Consider the following 20,039-nt stretch of genomic DNA (forward strand, 5'->3'; position numbering starts at 1 on the left):
TATTATGTTCTTCTTGCCTTTTGGCATGCCTATCTGTACCAGTCTTGCTCTCCTGTTTGGCTTTTCCCAACAGTTGAGGTAGACTGTCTGCCTTTTTGAAGGCGTTTGATTAAAATAAAAAAACATGAATTGAATTGATTGTATGGTGAGCTTTACATGACTGGCATAAGACGGTTTCGGTATGAGTTTAGGACAACGTATGAGCTAATCGTTTATGCTGATGATGGGAGCGGAATGTCTTGAGGTTTGCATCCACCACAATGTGGTGGAAAGTCAAATAGATTGTTCTGTGGCGGCTTTAAAGTCAAATAGGTTGTTCTGTGGCGGCTTTTAATGCTGCTCTCTCTTCTCCAGACAAGAACGTCCGTGATGGAAAGTCAAATAGGTTGTTCTGTGGCGGCTGTCTGAGATTTGCATCCACCACAATGTGGTGGAAAGTCAAATAGGTTATTCTGTGGCGGCTTTCAATGCTGCTCTCTCTTCTCCAGACAAGAACGTCCATGATAAAATGACGGAGACCTTGATGGCATTTGAGACCATGTTGTCCAATTTTCAGGGTACTTTGCTCGTAGAGATAAACAAAGACTGTACTATCCCGGTTGCCCTTGAGATGACAAATGAGGACAGTAAAACATTCGATGCCTCGTGGATTCTGAGAAGACTATGTAGAAAGACTATTCGACATTAGATGCCTGGTGGCGTTTGAGAGGACTGGGTGACCTGGTGGTTTCTGGGACTGCCTGGAAGGAAGCCATGATGAAAATGGATCTCCAACGAAAATCGATTTCCAGATTTATTTATTTTTTTCAATGGAAAAGTTTAACTGTGAAGGAAAGTCTAGTGGTTTTGTTGTGTATGAGGAAAGCTCACCTGTGGATTTCTTGTCAGCTCTCTATAGCACGACTTCACAGTACAACTTGTGGGTCAGTGTTGCTGCTTCATGAGTTTCCCCATCCGTTAATCTTCTTTAAAGTCCAGATTCTGCAAACTCTGCACTTTATTTTCACGGGGCACAACATAACACTGAACTGATTTTTAAGGAAACAACAAACACCAAACAACTGCATAACTTAACAATGTCACTCAACCAACTGCATAACTTCACAGTGTTGTCACTCAACCAACTGCATGACTTATCAGTGTTGTCACTAAGCCAACTGCTAAGCCCATTTGTGCATCTATCGTGGTTGATTTAGGTGAACAGTGAACACGTTGATGATCGTAAAGAGCTACAGATAAGTACCCAACCCATGAGACTAAGGAATCAAACAAAAATAGGTAGAAGCTGCTTACTGGCAAGTGTCATAATGAATATTAGTTTTTTCCTCTGATTTTTAACCTCATTTACCTAATTATTCTTTTGTCCATTTTGAATTCATAAGGACTAAAGCTTTAAATCGACTTAGCTACTTTGTTTTCCTTTTGTTCATCTTGATCAGTGTCAGAAAATATACATACAGGAGCCATGAGGCAACAACCACTATGTCCAGGTAGGAAACTTGTTGAATTTTCTGATTCGATTTATATAATCTGTAAACAAGAATAATGGCTTAAATATCTTGAATGGTTCATGACTGCAGGAAAGCAAGAATGGCCAGAGCTAGTAGGAGCAAAACCACAGACTGCTAAAGAGATAATAGAGATGGAAAACCCTTTAGTTACAGCAGTATTTATTGAGCAGGGTAGTTTCAGAATCATGGATTTTCGTTGCAGTCGCGTTTTTGTGTGGGTAACACCAAAGGCTCAGGCTGGACCAGAGGGGATAGTTGTCGTCAAAGTTCCCAAAGTTGGTTAGAAAAATTTATGTCAGTCGCTATTGAAAGAAACACGAAACAAAGGATTGATCCAAATGGAAGATCTATTCATAAACAAAATATATGTCAGTATATATGAAATGTTTTCAAGCTAGTAGTATCTATTGTTGTATCCAACTATACCTTCCTGTTGTACCAACTTCCCTAGAGGTAATAATTGTAATAGTTGACAACTTCAGGGGTTGTTGCTCCTGTATGATAGCTTGTCGCAATCACCGCTTGTTGCTCATGCAGGTTCATTACCACATGCGATATTCAAAATGACCATGTTCATATTTGGGTCCTGGTCATAAAGAATAGTTGATAAGACAACTCAGTTTATTGACTTCGAATTTCAGAACCATAACAACAGTGCCCTCTCAAATTAAAATAGCTTCCTAAATTACTGTATGTGTAATCAGTAAATGTATAAGCACCTGTGGGGAGTCGAGGACGAAGTCTATTCATTCCTAAGGAAATTGGAGCCGTTTGTCCTTCGATATGTTCCGCGATAATTACTAGTTTGATCTCTCTTCATGAAACGAAAGCCCATCACATCTCTGAATTCCCCTGATCCAAGGCAACGAGAGCAATGTGCAAGCCCACTTCCACCACAAGTCTTGCACCTGACAGCCAGGAAACCATACAGACACAGTGGTTGAGTGAATTACCACCACTTATGTCAAAGATAACAAAATCTTGACAAACCACAACTAACAATAATTCTACTCTACAATAGAAAGTTTTACCATTTTGGCCATTCTCCTTTTGGAAGCATAGCCAAGTTCGCACAATTAGTCCTACCTAATAACCAAATCCATCAAAATGAAAAAAAAAGCAAAAGGAAGTTTAGGTGAAATAAGTTGATCCATAATAAAGGTCTTAACCAAGAGTAGAAGAAACTCAATTTGCACTCAAAGTGCAGAGAAAAGTGGTTCTATTACCTTTTCCTTGACATTGAAAGCAATCCACTCTACCAGTTCCATCACAGATGACACAAGGAGGATTTGGCTTTTTAAACTTTTCTCTCCAAACATTTGACTGCACAATAAATCAGAACCCCCCATTTACTAAAAGCTAAAACATTACTAATTTTGATAGAATCTACAAATTTGAAAATTTTGGACTAACCTCAGTTTTAACGACCCAAGAAGGTTTGGAGATAGAAAGGCGAGGAGGCAAAGGATTAGAAAACTGAACAGGAGACTCAGACCCAGCAGCAGCAGGGTTAACTTCACGGTCTAAGTTGGCCGCCGTTCGCAGATTCGCGCTACTTCTCAAAGCCGCCATCAATCATCAACTAACACACAGGACTCTCTGTTCAATCATTTTACTGCCGCAACAAACTCATAATTCCATACAGGATTTTTAACTATCGGACTTCAGATTGAAACTCTTGTAGACTCTCATTTTGGAATTCCTAAAATACCCCTGTTCAAAGAGGTCACTGACTCTCGGTTTGGACTTTGGACTAGTGTTGGTGCTGACTGACTGACTAATACAATCCTTATTCCCTTTTGAGCCTGTTTTCAGAAGTTGAAGCAGTTTTACAAGTCAGAAGCAAAATATTTCTGCTTTACAGAATAAGTACTCTGTTGCTTGTACAGGTGAATCTGAAACTGGTTTTTGACTTTTTGACTTAGTTAAGTTAAAAAATCTACTATGTGGTATCTTTTACAATTTTAATGTCTTTGAAATCATTCAGACGAAAATAAAAACTACTTCAACCCCAAAATATTTGTGCAGACTGCAGAGTATCATCATAGTGTTTCATCGGTATTCTATTTCAAGTCAGTGCAATTTACCACAACAATAACATAATAATGTGTCTTGCAAGTACATTGTTTTTTCTACTCAAATCTGGAACGCAGCAGGTGAATTCACAAAACGTTCACAACCCTGCAATTCCGACGAATTTCACCTTCTTCACCGGTGAGCACATTGATATTCCCCATCTTTATTATAGAGTTCACAAAGGACCGGAAGAAAAACTGTTCGTCAGATGCATAAGCCCACACTCTTGCCGAAATTTCACCTTTCACGTCTTGAGAAATCAGTACATTGTCACTGTTTAACAGTCCTTTACTTTCAAGAACGTTCCGATAATATTGATTATCGAAGAATCCCGGTGTCTTCAAATCAAGAGATACTATCGCGTTGTCTCTCCCTGACTGTGGACATATCGATCGTAGTATTCGATGAAAAACTGTGACCCTTTTGTAGTGATCATTTTCTGCTTCTAAAGTATCCCCATAAATCCTCGGTTTAAAGCTTACACACCTTGAGACTCCTATAGTATGGCTACCTGACAGAGCAACCAAATCTCCGGTGTCCAGACCTTGAGCAGCAAAATTTGAAATGAGAGCGTCCAAGGAGGAATTAGGAGTTGGAATGAACCGATTTGCACCGTTGAAGCTCGCTTTCAGTGAATCCCTCCTTCCCAATTCAACGGGCCAACTTGGCCCCCCTCTCTGTGATATTGTAAGAGTTACAAATTTAGCGACGTTACTAAACAGACTTATAAAAGGAATGAAGACGGAAGTAATTTATACCAGTACAACAGCATCACGGGCGACTATGGCAAGAACATCTGCACATGATACTGTATTAGGACAAGCTTCTTCGAGGACTTGCTTGATTTTGTCTATCACTTTGAACCCTCTTAAAGAGTTTAAGTTGGGACCTGCTTGCTTCTCACTTGTCATTGAACTAGTGCTGTCTAGAAGAACTGATGCATCACATCCCTACCAAAACACCAAAACCGCCATTATCACTACTTCATGTAGAAAGCAACAACAAAAACTTAAACTAGCATGGTGTTCGGGCAAAATGAAAAAAAAAATGGAGTTTGGATGAATGTTACCATAACAAAGCAGTCATGAAAGTGTAGGCGAAGAAGAGAAGCGGCAGATCGAGGATCTTTGAGTACAGCAATCTCAACTTGACGTCTAACGATTTCCTCTGCTAACGGACATGATTCTTTATAGTAATCGAGATAGAGCTGGTGATCGTAACCAGATACATCATGAAGACAATGGAGGATGATAATCACCAACCATGATATTGAGAATTTCATAGTAATTCCCATGATGAAAAAAGATTATAGCTGAACTTACAAAGTGTTTGTGATCTCTAGCTAGTAAATTTTCATTTTGGTAAGTTTCTAGCAAGTACGGTCATATATAAAGAACATCATATTTCATTTCAACAAACTTAGAAAGAAATAACTATATTAAGCCATATAGTCTAGCTACGGTACTTCTATAGAAAGACAGAATGGCAGATGGAACTAACTCCACCTAATGGGCTTATTTTCTAATGTTTGTCGTGTTTTCACTCCTGAACCCAGTGGCCAGTGCTGACATTGTATATTTGACTGGTAGTCATGCACTTGTACTTTAGCGCGTTTGGATGCACATTCAGAAGTTATTTTTCGATTTCTGAAAGTCAAAAAGTCAGAAATCAATATGGTAATAATATTTCAGAACGATTTATAGAAACCGAAAAGTCAGTTTTTTGTGAAGCAAAATAGTTTTGTTTCTGACTTCTACTTCTAAAAAAACAGAAGTCAGAAACAGATTTGTATCCAAACGCCCTATTAACATTTCTTCTCGTGGATTAGCAACATAGCCTTTGCGACGTTTAAGTGCTAGATAGGCTTTTAGGCTACATATATTGCACGAATCGGTAGCTTTACCTTTAAAATTTCTATGTGGTCACTGGCCACAATCTGGAAAAAAGAAATAAAAATAACAATAATACCAATGGAGAATTTTTATTTATACTAAATAAAGTTGGAAACATCTTTATCCCTCTGGATGGAATCTCCGATACAGGATGGACTATGTTCTTGCCACTCTTCCTCACCATTCAAATTACTAGCATGTTTAACTAACTCATGAGCTACATTGTTGCTATACCTTGGTGTAAAAGTACACTTCCATGATTGAAATTCTGAAAGTAAATTGGAACAATGTTCAATAATATTACGGTTAGTCCTATTGATTGCAAAAGTTTCCATATTGACAGCGGCCACCAAATTTTTTGCATCTCTCTCTATATAGATGTAAGTTGCTCAGTCTTTCCTTTTTGCTAACTGAAGTGCCTCAAGGAGTGCTTTGCCCTCTGCCTGCTCACAATTAACTGCTTGTATTGGAAAATATCGCATTCCTTTGCTTTCACTTGTACCATTACGAATGATAAGATGAAGACCTCCTTTATGAGTAATATTATCGAAAGCAGCATCAAAATCTAATTTTAAAAATGGAGAAACAAGTTTACTCCATCCCTCTTGTTGATGGGTCCGATTACTAATATCACCAGAATGAGTATTAGTATCTGCACTCCAGTCAACAATACTGAATTTAACCATTTGAACCATTTGAGATACTTGGGTTAATTCCTTTTCGAAAACTACAGACATCTGGCCTTCCAAATTGCCAAAGTGTGTAGCCTATCAAAACAAGATCAGTTCCTGCAATTCAATAACAATTGTTTGTTGAAAGAATAGACAACCATTGTTTAAAATCTACGCTTAAGATTTGTCCACTTAAGTTCACATCCATATGATGCTAAATTTGTTGAGCAAACAAGTAATCAATAAAGAGGCATTGCATAGATTCCAGCCGAAAGTTACATAAACAGCAAGTTGTGTTGTGCACAGAATTAAGCTTGCAAGTTCAGTTGATAATCTGCAATTGACAATGAGTCTTTGCTGGTATAAGAGCCTCAGATTCTCGGGTTCATATTGGATCAGTCGTCGGACCGATGTTGTGGATGGCATTGTGGTGTTATAGGAGTATGCAAAAGTTATTTACGTGGAGGTCTAGTCCAACATTGCTATTGGGAGTGTCAGATTACTGGAAGGGTACCAAAATCCATATAAAACAGAGTATTTCCTAGTTTGTTTATTTGGGTTTTGGTACCCTCCCCATAAACTGGCACTCATTAGCAGCCATGGTCTAGTCCGTGAAGAAAAAGGGTTTGAGAACACAAATTTGGAGGTTTCTAAACATAGTGCAGTGATGATTTTCTTCTTTTCTTTCTTTTCTCGGAGTCTTTGACATTCCTTATGGTGGGGGGTCCAATGGAATCGATAACCGATAACCGAAGATCTTTAGTCCCGAGCAAGTCAGGGTAGGGCTACAGGTATTATCTCGTAAAGATCATATCTCATAAAAGTATGACTAAGTTACTACATCGGCTCGCCTGCCTAAGGAACTTGTACAAAGACAGTATCCAATCCTTGGAACATGCCATGCCGCGTTCATTTTTGGTACAGAGAATAGAGTACTCACCACATCAATGGGATTACGCAATCGCGACCATTGGGGTGGGTAGACTCATATCCCTGCCCAGGCTGCAAGGCTACAGGGAGGAGCCCCCCTTTCACGATCCTGCTTCCTGCATAACTACGGGAGGAGTACCCCCCCTTCACAATATGACATGATGGTTTCACGTATTCACAACTTCGAATGACAATAATCGACACCTTCTCGATAGTTAGGCACATGAACCAAATGAGTCTTTCCCAAGGACGAGTCCGGGGACGATGCTTGAAGAGGTAATCGGGCTTGTCATTCGCCGCACGGGGCGGAGAGCCAACCAGCACACAAGAACCAAACACCACTTATACGCCAACACGTATTATCCATCAAGAAACAACTGTCTTCAGTAGGACAAGCAACCAAGCCATTTAAGGTAGGGAGAGAACGAGAACCAGAGACAAGTTGTTCCAAAATTACACGTTGTGCATGAAAGATATATATTACCAATAAAAGGTAAGATTACGTAACATACGGGGAGACACCAACGATACCTTCTCAACAAATAGGAAAAACATGAACCAAATGGGAACATGAGGTGGGCCTGAAGAGTTAATCGGGATTGTCGTTTACCGCTTAAGTTTGAGAGCCAAAAAGCACACGAGAACCAAACACCACTCATATGCCAACACGTTTTGTCCATCTGGCAACAACCGTCTCGAAAATAACTAGCAACTCATGTCACTGAGGACAATAAAAGCACGAGCTCCCTCGACAAATATGTTGTAGTAAACGGGCTAACTCAATCCAAGTACAGAAATCCTACCTCTTTCACGTGGATCGCTGCTTTCCACTTCTGTCTATCCAACACATCTTCCTCTGTTAAATTCTGCTTTTTCAAGTCAACTTTCACTGACTCGTCCCACGTAAGTTTCGGTCATCCTATAATTTTCATCCTACCCTCCACACGCAATATGCGTCATACGCGAACAGGTGCATCAGGAGATCTTCGTCGTATGTGCCCAAACCAGCGCAATCGATGTTGGATGAGCATTTCTTTGATTGGAGGTACCTCCATCTTCTTACGTACGTGTTCATTCCTAATTCAATCATCGTTAATAAATAAATTCGTCTAAGTTGCATAGCTTTGGAAGTTCCATTATAGGAACTCTTACTCAATGGCTTTGAGTGAACCGCATGGACAAGGTATGGTTGAGTGGCCAAGATTGAGCCGCTCAACGTCCCAGCCTTATCTTCCAATGACTAAATGTTCTTGTTTTTTCTTCTTCATTGAAATCCATATATTTACTCCTTTTCAACCTTTCGATAGATGCTTTCACGATTTTTCTCTTATACTTTTTCCAATTTTTTCTTCTTCTAATTCTCCATTTACTTCTAATAAAAATGTTTCAAGCCACTACTAGAAGGAGATGTAATGAAATCCCTCCAAGTAAAAAACAATTGGTGCATCAAGCGGTTACTGATTCTAGTTCCGATGGTGAGCGTAATTACGATCGTCATAGAAAACTGCTATGTCGAGCACTGTCCGGAGGTCAAGGTCACATTTCTACAAAAGTTGGGGAAGATAGGTATCAAAAATCAAGAGGCAGGAGGTATGATATTGATTGTTATGTCTGCCTACGGGAAATGAATGAATTGTGGGAAACTATTCTGGGTGCAAACTTTATTATGTAACCACGATGAATACCAAAAGAGTTGTTTTCAGTATTGGTGGAAAATTAGAATCCAAGTGCACTTATATTTCATTTTGGAGACTTCGAAATCAATATGTTGATATTTTGATTTTACTTTTTTATGAATTCAATATAAAGATATCAAAGAAACTAAAAATTGAAAACATATGGGTACCAAAATACACCACCAACTTTTTCTTAAACAACCTGTATGTACTAAACTCAATTACAATTCTGAGAGTTCAACTTAATGAATTTTAATCAGGATTATAAGAAGAGATTATATCTCTTTCTCTCACAATCAGAATGTAAACAGAGACAAGCCCATGAACCTGATTATTCCATGAGAGTATTAGAAGGTTCTAAAGATCAACATCCAAGATCAATCAAGTCGTATCCAACAAACTAGGATGGATATATCTACTTTGATTGATTTACGTACAACCTGTGATATTTCAATTATAAAGATAAAGAATGTAACACGAAAAAATATATAACACAAACACCATAAATTTTGTTAACGAGGAAACCACAAATACAGAAAAACCTGGGTCCTAATCCAAATTTAAACGCTAAATTGTATTAAGCCGCTACAGACTCTATCCTATTATCAAAACTTCGGACTGGAATGTAGTTGAGATCAAATTAAACCGTCATAGAAATTCAGTTACAGTCGCGCTCCTTACGCCTCTTGAATCCCAGAAGGACTCCGTGCAATTGATTCCCGTAGCTGGCATCCTTTACATCCTAAGAGTTGCTTCAACTCAATTGAAGACTTTAAACCAATCTGCCTCCCACGGATAAACCTATATGTGATTTTCGTTCGGATTAAAGATCAAAGTGAGGTAAGAAATCGATTGCAATATACGAAGTCTAGCAAACCTAAAAATACGGTCTTATGACTCCCGAAGAGCAGTCTAGATTATTATTCAGCTCACAAGTATAAACTTGTGGAATCACAAAGTCTAAGACGAAGAAACTTTGTGATTTTTATCTTGTTTATTGGATAAAATCTCAGCAATCAAAGAAAGATCAGGATACACGAACTATCAAGATAAAGATAGTTGGACCTGGATTCACAAATCCTTCGGTGAAGTTTTTTTAGCCGCTAAACCCTAAAAGGGTTTGAAGGAGAGGATGTCTCTAGTTTACAACTAGAACACACAAGAATAATTTCAGGGATTCAAAGATCCCAGTTGTTTGAGGTTCTCCTTATACAGACTTTCAAGATCAAGGTTTCTTCAGATTTAAGCTAAGGTAGCTTTGGAATCAAGCAATCAATAATCACTGTTACATTAAAAACTTGACTTGAGATTAACATAGAAGAATATGCATTCTGGTTATGATGAACAGTAACTGAACCGAGTACAATGACATGTTCATGAAGGTTAGCCGAAACTAGTCAATTGAATGATAAGCTTAACCATTTTAATATAACACTTTAAGACTTTAACCTTAAGTTACAAATGTGGTCAATCATGTCTAGATAGTGTTTTTAGATAGTTGTTCAAATGCCGATTATCTCATAGAAATAATTTTGATGCATCTGAAAATATTCCACAAGGTAAGTACGTGTACTGTACCTGTTCGTGAATATTTTTTTCATGGTACGTGTGCTGGGTATGTATACCCTAAAGATAAAAATGGGTTCAGGAACTCATAGATCTTTTATGGTATGCATACTGAGTATGCGTACCTTTTCTGGTTTTGAAACCAACAGATCTTTTACGGTTTGCATACTAGGTATGCTTACCTTCCTGGTTCACGAGTCAAAAAACTTTTTACGGTATGGATACCAGGTATACGTACCAAAAAATCGATGTCGAACTATAGTTACGCCGATACGTGTACTGGGTACATGTACTGCGGCTCTGGACTTATAACGGTTCTCCCAGTATGTGAACTGGTATGCATATTATCCTATATCCAGATTTACAACAGTTTTATATTTCTCTAAGAATCGATTTGAAATATTCCCGAATAACATCAATGACACATATCATTGTTCCAGGATATTTTCAAATGATTAAATCTTGAATCATAATTAGGTTATAAACAATAAATTTCTTTTAACCAAATTCATCAAGTATGAACAAATGTTATTAAGCTTAGCATATTTCGAGAACGATATTCAAGATAAAGTTGACTCGAAATTTTCTGGTATGCATATACTGTCTAATTTAGTCATGCAATTTCTCATAGATAGAAAGGTGAAAACTTGAGAAGAATCTTGTTTAGTCTTCACTTACCTTTTGTTGAAGAAGTTCTCCAAAAGATTCGGTTAATCTTCTCCTTCAAACGGTAGAACGCAGTGATTATCCAATACTCAACTACACACTACTATCCTAATCCGAGACTTGACTAAATGTAGATTAGAAATCAAGTAATGGTTTTAACAACTAAATTTGACAACAAGCTTGAGATAGAAACACTTGTGAGTTCGACCGAGCGATGCTCTAACAAAAATGTTATTGTTTTTGTAGGAATATCACCACTAAAATTGTTATTCATTACCAGAATTCCTTGTGGTTTGGGAGATGAGGTTCCATTTAACCAAGAAAAAATGACTGGAAAATGGATAATAATATAATGAGCAACAACCGACATGGTGAACCCAAGCATCAAAACTGGTGGGATACCTGATGTTAGTTTGAAGGAATTCATAGTAAACAAATTTTCTACTATGATGATGAAATGTTTGCGAAATCACTAGAGTTTTCATATTATAGACACTCGTTAACTTCTTTTTCCCCAACTCCAGCATTGTTCATAGGTTGGACGGCTCGGGGATTTACAAGATATGGAGATGACTAGCGCCTATGATTGGGGGTCTGATTTAATGTAACTTCTCCTTTTTCAGGAGAATTCTAAAACTACGCGAGCCTCCCGACGAAGCCAATAGAAATCCTATCTGAATACAAAAGATAAAAGGCAGTTTCATTAGGATCGTATGCCAGCCGCCTGTTATGTCCAAAATAAAATTCAGTTGTTAGAAACTCGTCATCCTATGATATTGTGGTTTATCTGGACCATGATATCCTAATTGACTTTTTTGTCCCACCAAAATTTTATCTTCCAAACGTGCGAACATATGAATTTCAAATGTGACGGTTATTAAATTTTGGAACTGATCTTAAATGTTTTAGGAAATTAGAATCAACACATTTTCTTAAGAATGACCGCCGCTTTCGTATTTTCCATTTTGGTCAACTGTGTGAGTCAAAATTGATTGACTAAAAAGAACCCGCAACTATTTTGATTATTTTTATATGATGCTTAAGTTGTGACTAACCCTTTCTTGGTTTGACTGAAGGCTTAAAACTTAGTGCTCTATGGGAGGCACCCCATTGTTCATGGTACACGGCTATATATAGTAATATCTTTCCTTATCTCGTTTAAATTTTTACATTTACTCTACGTTATGATTAAAAGTAGCAATTAATTTAGTTTCCAGGGACGATCCACATTTACACACTGTTTAGTTGATAGCCACAAACTTGCGGTCTACAATATTAATCATATCAGAAGACAATGTAATGCATATCAGTGATTAATATAGAAACGACGTCTAAAAACAAACTAGGCATATGTTCACCATAACACTAATAAAAAAGTAACCTCGATATACCCAAATTTCAACTGTAACAATAGGTAAATCTTCTTCTTCTCATGTATTGTCAAAAGTTTCAATACTTCATTAATTGGATTACCAGAGGCAATATTTTTAATTCTAATCACATTGTAATTACTGGTTTCTAAAGACTGTACAATGCAACTGATAATGCTGATCTCATCAGTGACTTTCCTCCCGATTTGATATGTAATTTGAAAAACCGAAATAACAACAGAACAAAAATTAAGTAACTAAAGGTGATAGCTTTGAGAGAAATAAAAAAACAGGGAGATTGAGAGAGGGGTAGTCTTGATATCATTAAATCACCAACTTCCATAATTCTCATCAGCCAACCAATCATTTAAAAGAAACGAATTGATGCAAAAAATAGTAGTTTTACATATTTAAAAGCACGAGAAAATAAAATTTAAGTGTACAACTTTAAAGGAGGTAGAAACACGTGAACTGCAGCAAAATAAGAACGATACATGCTGGATATAACAGCAAACGAACATATTCAAACAAATAAAAAAATACTAAAGTTATTGTCATTGGATTGGATTGTTACCGAATCATGCCAAATTTGTGTCCCGATGTAGTTTTTATATTCAACGAGGACTTCACCACCATGGTGGGAAATTATTTTCCTACAACCTTAGTTGGCTCAAGTTACCATACTTTCTCTTACGCTTGTTCTTATTCTCTAACCCTTCTTAGAACACCTATTCTTAATGTTGTTCCTTATTGAGTGTTTTATCTCCATTTAAAAACTGATCGACGAACTCTGAGTCCATAATCTGTGATGGTTTTTCCAAAGAACCCCGAAATTTTTAAAAGATGGTTCTATTATACTTTATCTCCCGGTCAATAAGATTTTGATGGACTTCTCTTTGCCGCGGCTATGACAACACTATGAGGATTAAATTTTGATAGTATGTGCCAATAACTTTGTTTTGTTATTGCCATAGTTTATCAAAAACTTGTAAGTTATTTTCGAGGTTTATTGATAGAAATTTTTCTTCAAATCAACGGTAATCGACAATAAAAACAAATAAAACTTAAATTTGTTTTGGGTTTTTTCTGGCAATGCATAGGTTCGGTTGTCTAATTTTTAGAAATCAACGTGAATTTTGTATTCATAAATTGAACGAGTGGAGTAAAACAATATTTCAGTTTTAGACAAATCACTAAACCACCATATATCCACTTACCTTTGATTGGGGATATAATGGGCGTTCCGTGAAAGATGAGGTGGTGTCGCGCAAACCATTTGTCCCAATAACAGAGCACGAGTAAGGGATCCACATTGGCCTTGTAAGGCCTATCAGAAAAGTCCATTGTATAGGTAGGATCTCTAAGACTGAGTAATTGTTTGGTCCAGTTTCACCCATACATGATTATGTCCAGACATTTATCAAAGTAGTAATGTTCCCAGACTGAAAGCAAACGTAGAAGAAAATATAGTAAAACTCTAGTAAATACAAAAAAAAATTTAGCCAAGTTATTAATCTATTGAGTTAAAATTGAACTTATGTATGGTAACCTGGCCAAGTTAAAATATTTAACTTATCTATTGATTTAAAGCGAATAACTTGGCCAAGTTATTATCCAAGTTATATAGTTAAGTTGTGATCAAAATATTTTACTATTTTAGCATAGTTAGTAATTCGTCGAGGATTACTTCATTGAAGTTCTGTTGCATGTACTTCAAATCAGGGATATATTGTATGGTAACCTGCATAACGTTGAAGGAAGAATTGGACAACAGTAATAAAATTCCTAAAATAATGATGAGCATTAACCATTTTGAAATTTAAGAGAAAGGAAATTTGAATCGATGTGTCTCGTCAAAATTAATGGAGTTAACACGGGTGGTTATCATGGTTGTTATTGAAAGGAAACTCGATTAATCAATACTCGATTATTTAATGAACTCTCTTAAATAATATTTTTAGCCGGTCCCGAATCGGAGACAGCGTGCTAAATTAATAATTCGCTAAAATTATAAATTTGTTACAGGGCTACGACCCATGAATGTGCGGTCCAACTAGATTCCTAGGGTTGTATATAAAGGAAACTATGTAATGCTTCTACTCAAATATCCTAATAAGATTATTATTAACACGTGCAAATACATAAGAAGATCAACACATATTAAGTACATGCAATGAAGAATATGGAAACAAGATTAGTACATTCAAAGAATAATATGTGATTGAATACATGCAACGAAGAATATGTAAACAAGATTAGTACATGCAAAGAATAATATTGATGTAATTATTTTTATTTTCTTTGATTTATCTATAGGAATAAATTTAATTTTCTTGATGTAATTATAGTATTAGGATCCTCACTCATTCAATATATTTGTACAAGTATATATACAAAATAATGAAATAAATCCAAACACAGTTGTGTGAGATAGAAAACCCAAAACCCAATATTGCAACATGGTATCAAATTCGTATTGCTGGTAATGTGATGCCAAAATTATTTTATAACAAAGGAAAAGACATATTTGAGAAACTTCAAGGTTTCAGACTTTACTTTCATCAAAAATACCCATGTACACCTAGAGTAATCATCTACTATTGTAAGAAAATATTTTGCACCAGTTAAAGAGGCAGTAGAAAAAGGACCCCATATGTCATCATGAATTAATTGAAATGGATGCTTTAATAAAGAAACATTGTTAATAAACTTGAGACGAGATTGGTTTGCCCGTGGGCATGCATCACATAAGTGTTTAAACGAAGAACGAACATAAGAAAAATTCCAAGCTAAAAAATTAAAACAATCCATATGTGATGACCGAGACGACAGTGCCATATATCCACTGGTTTATTAGCATCTAAAGATGAAACTGATGGTTGGAAACTGAAATGATAGAGGCCAGTGATACGCCCACTGCATCCAATCTCCTTGTTCGTGAGACGGTCCCGGAAGATGCAAGACTCGTGTGAGAATTTGATTGTAGTGTATAGACACTAATTCGTCTGTATATGCCTTAACTTGTGAAGACGTTAATCATCACAAGATCCCGTCTGTATATGCCTGATTAGATTCGTCCGTATATATTTATTCGTCTGTATATGCTTTGGGTGATTGTAGTGGATAGCCGCTAATTCATCTGTATATGCCTTAACTTGCAGTATATAGACACTAATCATCTCTGGTACGATGATTTATTAATTTTATTGATTTTTTTCCACCAGATCCCGTCTGTTTTCTTTCCTAGAAGAAATGGAATTTGCAGAAGAAGAAGCTTATGTCTGGTTCATCCAACCCGGTTCGGTCTTCCTGGTCCATCCAATACGGTTCGGGTGATGTCCTGTTCAGTTCAGTTCCGATTGTGGGACTGCATGACTAAGGTTGTTCCGATTTTGTTTATATACGATGGGAACCAAAACCTGAGGTATGTAACTAAAACCTAAAGTTGTTTCGGTTTTGTTTATATACGATGGGAACCAAAATCTTGAAAATGATGTTGGTTATAGTTGGATGATTATTTTTGTTCAATTGGTTGTACCAACTCGATCCATCAATGTATTTATTTGGGGTCTAAAAGTACTTGGGCCGTTATTGCGTACTTGATATTGTCTCCCCAAATTTGAATGTTTCGTGGAATGTAATCCACGTGTTCGACTATTAAAGTGTTAGTAGTTTCAAAAGAGTTGCAAATAAAATCACATGTATTCCAATTTTTGTGGAAGAACTCACAAAAGATGATATGAGTCAGAAAATTTCCATTTCTCTACTTCATCCATGATACTAACGAACCAGCATATGTTGAAGTATGACAACAAGAGAACTTTTAGTAATATATTCAACCTAAAGTAATTGGTTGACATGTATAGTGAGATTCTCTTGGCTTGTTGAGATAAAGAAATTTCTCAAATTAAGCTAAATGTAGCAAAATTAAAAATGGAAAAGAACCCCAAAGTAATGAGGGTTAGACGCACCGACTCATATAAAGCATGTAAAAAAGGGCATATGTATCATGAGACAAAGATGTAGTTTTGTCTTTCGTAGTAATAACACCAACACACAAGTATCAACCCAGTATGGGATCAGCTAAAATGTAATTGTAGCTCCCATCATAAATGAAAGAGTTGTAAATGCACCTGATCATAGGTGTTGGTATATACAATGTAATATGTGTATCATAGTAGCAACCAATTTTCACATCAACTTTAATGGCAACAAGAACTTTGCCGAGCCAATTGACTATCTTATTGAGTTGAACTAGATCCAATGTCTGCAGTTATGGAATGAAAACACGAGATATAAATTCTCTAAAGCACTTGCGATATATTGGGTGACACGTAATATTTATTCACTCTAAAGTACTTGAGAAGAATCCCAATTTTATTACGTAATAAGGCCACTCCACTCAAGACCCCAGTGTCTAACTCATAGTTGTTGTTTTTTTCCACGAGATTAAGGAATTTAAACTAGTTGTTGAACTATTTCCTTATAATGTGACTACGAGGATTGGATAATCGAGGGAAGCACTACTCAAAATTTGTTTTCAAGATAGAACAAAGACGTCATAAAATCTCTACATGTACCAAGAGATAATCACACCTTATTAAATTCCACAGAAACCCATGCAAGTGGATATCATGTGGAAAGTCATAGTGATGAGAATGTAATTGAATGCATCTTTTATAGTCTCTAATGTATTAGAGAAACTAGTGAGTCAATCTAGTGAAATGTAAATCACTATAGTATTTGGATTATTGAATCCACTCCTACGATGAAATGTTGGGAATTGACTCATACAAGCTTTGGGCATAACCATAAATCCACTTTTGTTGTGACATGTTGATCGTTTTAAAAGGACTCATAGGAACACCAATTTATTTGAGTGAACAAAAACGGGAGAAAGATTGACAGAATGTGAAATGACGGCATATCTCTCAATAAGTGTTTTCTAAACTACTAGATGGACAACCCCCTCCCCCCCACCCCCTATTGCTTTTAAGTAAGAAAGCATATTGCTCATTTCACAAAGTATTCAGTAAAACAGGATCGAGACCATCCTAAGATGCAAATGGTAAACAATCCATATCACAAAGAAAACAAGGTAAAATTTAGAAAAATATTCATGCAGAATGCGGACCATTAAAGTGACTTATGGCTCTGGTGAATGGTTTGACATTTCGGACTAGTTATAGTTCCCAAGAAATTTTGCGTTTGGAAACTACTAGAACATATTATACATGTAAGGGCTCACCACCCCTTGTAAATGATAGCTAGTGTACATCAAAAGGATTTGATGGTTATTGTGTATTTAATAGGATCAATGCAGAGCATCCTATACCTTATGGTCTCGCAAAGGCTATCATCAAAAGGTTACGGATGGTGCCTAACACATGGTTATGCGTACAAACCTACCTTTAACTGCTTGAGGAATATGCAATATTACACGCATCTTCACTTATTCGTTTTAGACCCACAATTGGTCAACCATTCTTTGCGTACCAGTTGGTAACTGGATATACGCCTGACATTTTGTGTTCTTACGCATTTTTGGTTGCACTATATATATGCCCTTACGAATCTACATCATACTATGATGGGTCATCAAAATTATTAAGTGACTATGTTGGACAAGAATTTCCAACGACTATCCGCATTTTAAAACCTTCGGCAGGAGATTTCTTACCGCTAGATTTGTGGGTTGTCATTTTAATGCGACAGTCTTATCGTCGTTAGAGGGAGATAAGAAAAATTAGTTTCTAAGTGAACGACAAGAATTGTCGTGGTGTGCTCCCACTGTGTCTCACAATAATTCTTGTACTCCACGAATGTAAATCTGAAGTGACAAAGAATAATCGATTTCAGAAGGTGCATTGATATCGGTAACGTGATAAGATCACACATACCAGCTGCAAATAATCCTGCAAAGTTAGAAATCCGCAGTATATGGTATACCATAGACTAAGGTGTTGCAACTACACTTGGTGGAAGTGTAGTTAAGGACGTGGCTCCATAAAGGAAGATGGAGAGACCACCAGGTTCGATCAATACTCACTTAGAAAGGAAGTAGATGAGTATGTCACAACCTAATTTGTATCATTAATGAAATCATCTCATTTTATTGACTCTGAATATGTCCATGAATCAATACTGGAGGATGCTCCGAAGTTTTAAATGATTCTAGAGAACAATGAAATCCTGACGGATTATGAGAATGCACATGAGTCAATGGAAGGATCATGCGTGCACAATGATGATATACTCCATAAATAGTAGCTCTATAGGTAGAGCACAATGAGATCGAATAATGCTTTAATTTGATTAATTTCAAATAAATAGCATATTTGGCCTACACAATCCAGGTAGAACTTAGTTCTTTGGCAGATATACAGGTATTTGGTGTGGTAGTGCTAACCAACCAAGTGTAAAGCCTATGAGACATACATGATTATTTTTCATAGAGCACAGTGTGAAGAATGAAGTCTCAAAGTATCAAGACTCGCCTTGTGGCGCAAGGTTTCTCACACATCCCTGGAATTGTCCTTTTGTAATGAACGTTATAACATTCCGCTACTTAGTTAGCTTGGTAATTTCAAAAGGACTTGAAATGCATCATATGTATGTGGTTATTACGTATCTCTGAAAGAATCAAGAGATAACAGATATTTACAAAAGTACTTGATAGCCTTTTTGTTTCCCAAATAAAGTGACTCTAAACCACGGAGTGCATTTACAGTTAGATAGAACGCTCACTTATAGATTGAAGCAATCAGGCGGATGTGGTATACCCGTCTAAGTGACTATTTGATTGGAAAGGGATAAACAAGTAAAGTTTTGTACCATGCGTATTAATTAAGTTCCTAATTCAGAATTATAGCTATCTATGTCGATGGTATGGACATGATAAGTACTCTTAATGGAATAAGAGATCTTACAAGCTATTTAAAATCTGAATTTGAGATGAAAATCCTGGGAAATCTCGATATTATCTATGTTATGAACTAGAAGACTGAGTTTGTGGTATATTATTCCACCAGTCTGTATATGTCCATTGTCAAGAAATTTAACAAGGACATGCATCCTGCTAGCACTCCCATGATTAGTCGAGTTTCAAATGTACATATATGACCAATTCGGAGGAGATATAGTGGACTATTTTCTATGTCATTACTGATATTCAGTTTCGAAAGTACATGACTAAAGGAACTGTCTGGAATAACTTTGAAAATAATCAGGGGGAGATGCTGACATCAGGGGGAGGATCCAAGGATATGATGTAGACATATTTTACTTTGAAATTGAAGCTGTGTTGTACTCTTTTTTCCTTCGGTCGAGAATAGTTTTTCCCAAAGGGTTTTGTTACTCGCGAGACAACACCGAAAACATCAAGTATGTTGAAGTAGAAGACATAAAGATCTCTGTTGATATTACTGAAAATATCTGAATCAAAGAAATGAAACGTGATAATCAGTTAAGCAATGTAACTTCTAGAATCAACAACATGGTTTTATAAACATTCAAGTCACCAAAGTAAAGTGTGATAAACTCCTTTTGACTGCATTAGACTAATGAAAATTATCTGACATCAGCATCTAATGGTTTGTTGAACTATTTTCCTTCACCGAGATTGCCTTTTCCCACAGGGTTTTGTTACTCAGCAAGGTTTTTAATGAGACAACAAAAAACA

At 36.6% G+C, this 20,039-nt stretch overlaps 3 protein-coding genes across 3 annotated transcripts; 1 reads left to right on the forward strand and 2 right to left on the reverse strand.

Annotated features, from left to right (window-relative positions):
* The first annotated feature begins 1,445 nt into the window (after positions 1 to 1,445).
* Positions 1,446 to 1,831, forward strand: LOC113348404 (inhibitor of trypsin and hageman factor-like). Its single transcript, XM_026592165.1, has 2 exons — positions 1,446 to 1,490; positions 1,581 to 1,831. The coding sequence occupies exons 1-2, from the start codon at positions 1,466 to 1,468 to the stop codon at positions 1,793 to 1,795; spliced, it is 240 nt and encodes a 79-aa protein (XP_026447950.1). The 5' UTR covers positions 1,446 to 1,465; the 3' UTR covers positions 1,796 to 1,831.
* LOC113348403 (protein SSUH2 homolog) lies at positions 1,824 to 3,272 on the reverse strand. The gene is made up of 5 exons (XM_026592164.1): positions 2,925 to 3,272; positions 2,738 to 2,834; positions 2,543 to 2,597; positions 2,231 to 2,419; positions 1,824 to 2,097 (listed from the first exon to the last, which is right to left on the reverse strand). Exons 1-4 carry the CDS (start codon positions 3,081 to 3,083, stop codon positions 2,254 to 2,256), a joined length of 477 nt encoding a protein of 158 aa, XP_026447949.1. The 5' UTR covers positions 3,084 to 3,272; the 3' UTR covers positions 1,824 to 2,097; positions 2,231 to 2,253.
* Positions 3,273 to 3,548: 276 nt separating this feature from the next.
* LOC113348405 (peroxidase 20-like) lies at positions 3,549 to 5,020 on the reverse strand. Its single transcript, XM_026592166.1, has 3 exons — positions 4,657 to 5,020; positions 4,346 to 4,537; positions 3,549 to 4,264 (listed from the first exon to the last, which is right to left on the reverse strand). The coding sequence occupies exons 1-3, from the start codon at positions 4,879 to 4,881 to the stop codon at positions 3,674 to 3,676; spliced, it is 1,008 nt and encodes a 335-aa protein (XP_026447951.1). The 5' UTR covers positions 4,882 to 5,020; the 3' UTR covers positions 3,549 to 3,673.
* Positions 5,021 to 20,039: the final 15,019 nt, after the last annotated feature.

Source organism: Papaver somniferum, chromosome 2 (genome assembly GCF_003573695.1).
Source record: "Papaver somniferum cultivar HN1 chromosome 2, ASM357369v1, whole genome shotgun sequence".
NCBI lineage: Eukaryota > Viridiplantae > Streptophyta > Magnoliopsida > Ranunculales > Papaveraceae > Papaver > Papaver somniferum.

Excerpts from the sequence above, each read along its gene's own strand:
- LOC113348404 (XM_026592165.1), top strand. The coding sequence starts at position 1,466 with ATGAGGCAACAACCACTATGTCCAG. Across the intron at positions 1,491-1,580 it reads GCAACAACCACTATGTCCAG|GAAAGCAAGAATGGCCAGAG; the intron begins GTAGGAAACTTG and ends TCATGACTGCAG.
- LOC113348403 (XM_026592164.1), bottom strand. The coding sequence starts at position 3,083 with ATGGCGGCTTTGAGAAGTAGCGCGAATCTGCGAACGGCGGCCAACTTA. Across the intron at positions 2,835-2,924 it reads CTTGGGTCGTTAAAACTGAG|TCAAATGTTTGGAGAGAAAA; the intron begins GTTAGTCCAAAA and ends TTTATTGTGCAG. Across the intron at positions 2,598-2,737 it reads CTTTCAATGTCAAGGAAAAG|GTAGGACTAATTGTGCGAAC; the intron begins GTAATAGAACCA and ends TTTGGTTATTAG.
- LOC113348405 (XM_026592166.1), bottom strand. The coding sequence starts at position 4,881 with ATGGGAATTACTATGAAATTCTCAATATCATGGTTGGTGATTATCATC. Across the intron at positions 4,538-4,656 it reads TTCATGACTGCTTTGTTATG|GGATGTGATGCATCAGTTCT; the intron begins GTAACATTCATC and ends GTGTTTTGGTAG. Across the intron at positions 4,265-4,345 it reads CCCGTGATGCTGTTGTACTG|AGAGGGGGGCCAAGTTGGCC; the intron begins GTATAAATTACT and ends ACAATATCACAG.